Source organism: Cervus canadensis, chromosome X (genome assembly GCF_019320065.1).
Source record: "Cervus canadensis isolate Bull #8, Minnesota chromosome X, ASM1932006v1, whole genome shotgun sequence".
Lineage (NCBI taxonomy): Eukaryota > Metazoa > Chordata > Mammalia > Artiodactyla > Cervidae > Cervus > Cervus canadensis.
This window is the reverse complement of record NC_057419.1, coordinates 117,717,109-117,721,640: the sequence shown is the minus strand read 5'-3', so window position 1 is coordinate 117,721,640 and position 4,532 is coordinate 117,717,109. Positions and strand designations below refer to the sequence as shown.

General features: G+C 41.4%; 1 protein-coding gene across 1 annotated transcript; it reads left to right on the top strand.

Annotated features, from left to right (window-relative positions):
* Positions 1 to 220: 220 nt before the first annotated feature.
* LOC122435705 (olfactory receptor 1361-like) lies at positions 221 to 1,162 on the top strand. Its single transcript, XM_043459833.1, has one exon. The coding sequence runs from the start codon at positions 221 to 223 to the stop codon at positions 1,160 to 1,162; it is 942 nt and encodes a 313-aa protein (XP_043315768.1).
* Positions 1,163 to 4,532: the final 3,370 nt, after the last annotated feature.

Here is a 4,532-nt window from a genome sequence, read left to right as displayed (position 1 = left end):
ACACTATCTTTAGCACGGGTGTACAGCACTGAACGTAGTAGATAAAATTCATACCCTTATGGAGCTTGTGTTTTAGTAAGCAGAAAATAAGATTCAGAAAAGAAGTTCCAAGGCTTGATTCACTTTTATAATATGGTACAATGTCCTCTGACTAGTTTTGTGTCATGCTACCATTTTACAGTAAAGTCACATTTTTTCCCTTTTTAGACACAGGAGAATCATGCTCCAAGGAAACCAAACTATCTCTGAATTTTTCCTCCTGGGACTCACAGCGGTGTCTGAACAGCAGCAGCACATCTTTGAGCTGTTTTTGTGCATGTATCTGGTTACCATGGTGGGAAATTTACTTATCATCCTGGCTATTGTCAGTGATGCTCACCTCCACAGCCCCATGTACTTCTTCCTTGCCAATCTATCCTTCACCGACATCTGCTTCATATCTACTACAGTCCCCAAAATGTTGGCAGACATCCAAAGCCAGAGCCCAGTCATCTCCTTTGCAGGATGCCTTACACAAATGTACTTTTTTATGTTGCTGGTGGACCTGGACAATTTCCTCTTGGCAGCCATGGCATATGACCGGTACGTTGCCATCTGTCACCCATTACACTATGCTGCATTACTGAGTCTGAAGCGTTGTGCCCTGTTGGTAGTGACTCCATGCGTTGTCTGTAATCTTGTTTCAGTACTTCATCTCGGTCTGCTGGGCCTCTTGAATTTCTGTGATCAGAGAGAAATTCCACACTTCTTCTGTGACCTGGAACCCATTTTAAGACTGGCTTGTTCAGACACTCAGATCAATGACTTGATAGTCCTAGTAATTGGGGGATCAGTTATCTTCATTCCATTCACCTTCATCTGTGTTTCCTATTGCCTTATTGCTTGCACTGTACTTAGGATTCCTTCAGCCAAGGGGAAGTGGAAAACATTCTCCACTTGTGGCTCCCATTTCTTAGCTGTGTCCCTCTTCTACGGATCTATCGGTGGGGTCTACTTTCTTCCCTCTTCTGCCTACTCAGCAGAAAGGGATAAGGTGGCTGCCGTCATGTATTCAGTGGTGACTCCCATGATGAATCCCTTCATCTATAGTCTAAGGAACAAGGACATGAAGGCAGCTGTGAGGAGACTACTTATCAGGAAAAACTATTTCTGGAGATGCTGATTCCTGCCATAAGAAATGCCTATATCACCTTCTTACACTTCAGTGAGCACACAGAGTCCAAAACCTCAGGCTACTGGGCCACCATGATAGTTTCTTTGCCATCCATTTCCTACCCTGAATCCAGATCCAAGAATCTAGATCAGACTTATCTCTCTAGGTAAAATAATAACAAAACAAAAATGCTCCTTTATTCCATAGTCCTTCACAATTTAGAGTTTCCCCTGAATCAACTAATGGTTGTGTAGTCAGTATTTACTAATTTGGGGTCACCTGCATCGCAGGTGGATTCTTTACCAGCTGAGCTACCAGGGAAGCCCAAAGAATGACAAAGTATCCAGTGCAGCTGGGATGAAGGGTGTTGCAAAGATGGTGAGGGGGTAAGGAATGATGATTCTTACGTTTGGAAATGTAAGTGAGGGCATTTCGAATTACATTGGAATTCGAATTACATTTCGAACTACATTACATTGGAAGTGTAAGTGAGTTGTTTCCTTTCCCCACCTACCAAATCATCCTTGCTAAATCATTGATAGGAAGGAAGGAAAGGAGGGAGGAAGAAAGAAAAAATGAAAATAGCTTAAAATATCTTACAGATAATATCATTTTAAAATTCACAACTTCAAAACAATGTCTTGATTCACACAATAATACTTTAAGGTGAATACTGTATAATTCTCATATACTAAGGAAGGAAAAAAGACACATTAATAGAAGAAAAACAAACTAAGGCAAAAAACAATCACAGCATCTGTCCTGCTTTGAGCCCTGCAGAGGCTCCCCAGCAAAGCTAAACTTCTTCAGCATGTAAGATGCTCTACCACCTGCCTTCACTTACATTCCCAAATGTAAGAATCATCATTCCTTACCTCCTCACCATCTTTGCAACACCCTTCATCCCAGCTGCGCTGGATACTTTGTCATTCTTTGGGCTTCCCTGGTAGCTCAGCTGGTAAAGAATCTGCCTGCGATTCAGGTGACGCCGGTTTGATTCCTGGGTCGGGAAGATCCACTGGAGAAGGGATAGGCTACCCACTCCAGTATTCTTGGGCTTTCCTGATGGCTCAGACAAAGAATTTGACTGCAGTGCAGGAGACCTGGATTGGGAAGACCCCCTGGAGAAGAGAAAGGCTAACCACTCCAGTATTCTGGCCTGGAGAAATTCATGAATAGAGGAGCCTGGCAGGCTACAGTCCACGGGGTTGCAAAGAGTCTGACATGACTGAGTGACTTTCCACACATGGATTTGCATTACTCTTTTCTTTGTACAGGTTACATCTTCTCCAGGAATATCTGTTCCATTCCCTCTTCCTGTTACAGACATTTGACACTTTTTAAATGCTCTCTCTCAAGTCTTACATTCTCTGTGACTTATTTCATAATTCCTCCTCCTTTATAGGTAACATTATTCTCTTATCTCCTCTACAATCCTGTAGCATTTTATTTTGCTATTGTATCATTTATCATAATGAATCATAATTATAAAGATATTTATCAATGTTATCCAAGATGATCTGAACTCTTTATAGTATACAGGACTGTTTTTTTCACCTCTGTAGCTCTAGCATGGTATAATGCCTGAAACAGGGTAAGTATTCAGTAAACCAAATTGAATTAAATCATTGTCATCTCTCAAAATAGAAAATTTATTTTTAGTTTATCTTCTGCTGACTTGTTTAGTAATACTAGATGAGTCAATTAAATCCCTCTGAGTTTAGTGTCCCATTGATACGATCCATGAAACACTGTACTAACTTTTGCCTCCTAGTTACCCCCTGATGATAGAGAACACGTTTGAGATTAAAATTTCTGGGACAGAGGCTGTTAAAGTGCCACACTGGGTAAGTGTCAGGAGTCCAAAATAAATCAATAGAAACATAAAGAAAATAATATATTAACATACATAAGAATATGAGGATTTGAGGTGTGTGTATGAAAGCTGACGTGATACCTGGGCTCTTTTATTCTTAATCTGTGACTATCCTAACTTCTAATCATAAAGTAAATGTTAGATTTTCCTGCATCCAATACTGCTAAAATTTATCCCAGTTATACTGTTTGGGTTGAATAAACCTAGCTCTTTGTTTCACCTTCAGGCTGGGTTTGTGGTCTGTTCAGTTCAGTTCAGTCTCTCAATCGTGTCCGACACTTTGTGATCACATAAACCACAGCACGCCAGGCCTCTGTGTCCATCACCAACTGCCGGAGTCTACCCTAAACCATGTCCACTGAGTCGGTGATGCCATCGAACCATCGTATCCTCTGTTGTCCCCTTCTCCTCCTGCCCTCAATCTTTCCCAGCATCAAGGTCTTTTCAAATGAGTCAGCTCTTTGCATCAGGTGGCCAAAGTATGGGAGTTTCAGCTTCCACATTTGTCCTTCCAATGAACACCCAGGACTAATCTCCTTTTAGGATGGACTGGTTGGATCTCCTTGCAGTCCAAGGGACTCTCAAGAGTCTTCTCCAACACCACAGTCCAAAAGCATCAATTCTTCGGCGCTCAGCTTTCTTTATAGTCCATCTCTCACATCCATACATGACCACTGGAAAAACCATAGCCTTGACTAGACGGACCTTTGTTGACAAAGTAATGTCTCTGATTTTTAATATGCTACCTAGGTTGGTCATAACTTTCCTTCCAAGGAGTAAGTGTCTTTTAATTTCATGGCTGCAATCACCATCTGCAGTGATTTTGGAGCCCTAAAAAATAAAGTCAGTCAGTGTTTCCACTGTTTCCCCATCTATTTGCCATGAAGTGATGGGACCAGATGCCATGATCTTAGTTTTCTGAATGTTGAGCTTTAAGTCAACTTTTTCAATCTCCTCTTTCACTTTCATCAAGAAGCTTTTTAGTTCTTCTTCATTTTCTGCCATAAGGGTGGTGTCATCTGCATATCTGAGGGTATTGGTATTTCTCCCAGCAATCCTGATTCCGGCTTGTGCTTCTTCCAGCCCAACGTTTCTCATGATGTACTCTGCATATAAGTTAAACAAGCAGGGTGACAATATACAGCCTTGATATACTCCTTTCCCTATTTGGAACCAGTCTGTTGTTCCATGTCTAGTTCTAACTGTTGCTTCCTGACCTGCATACAGGTTTCTCAAGAGGCAAGTCAGGTGGTCTGGTATTCCCATCTCCTTCAGAACTTCCCACAATTTATTGTGATCCACACAGTCAAAGGCTTTGGCATAGTCAATAAAGCAGAAGTAGATGTCTTTCTGGAACTCTCTTGCTTTTTCAATGATCCAGCGGATGTTGGCGATTTGATCTCTAGCTACTCTGTCTTTTCTAAAACCAGCTTGAACATCTGAAAGTTCGTGGTTCACGTATTGCTGAAGCCTGGCTTGGAGAATTTTCAGCATAACTTTACT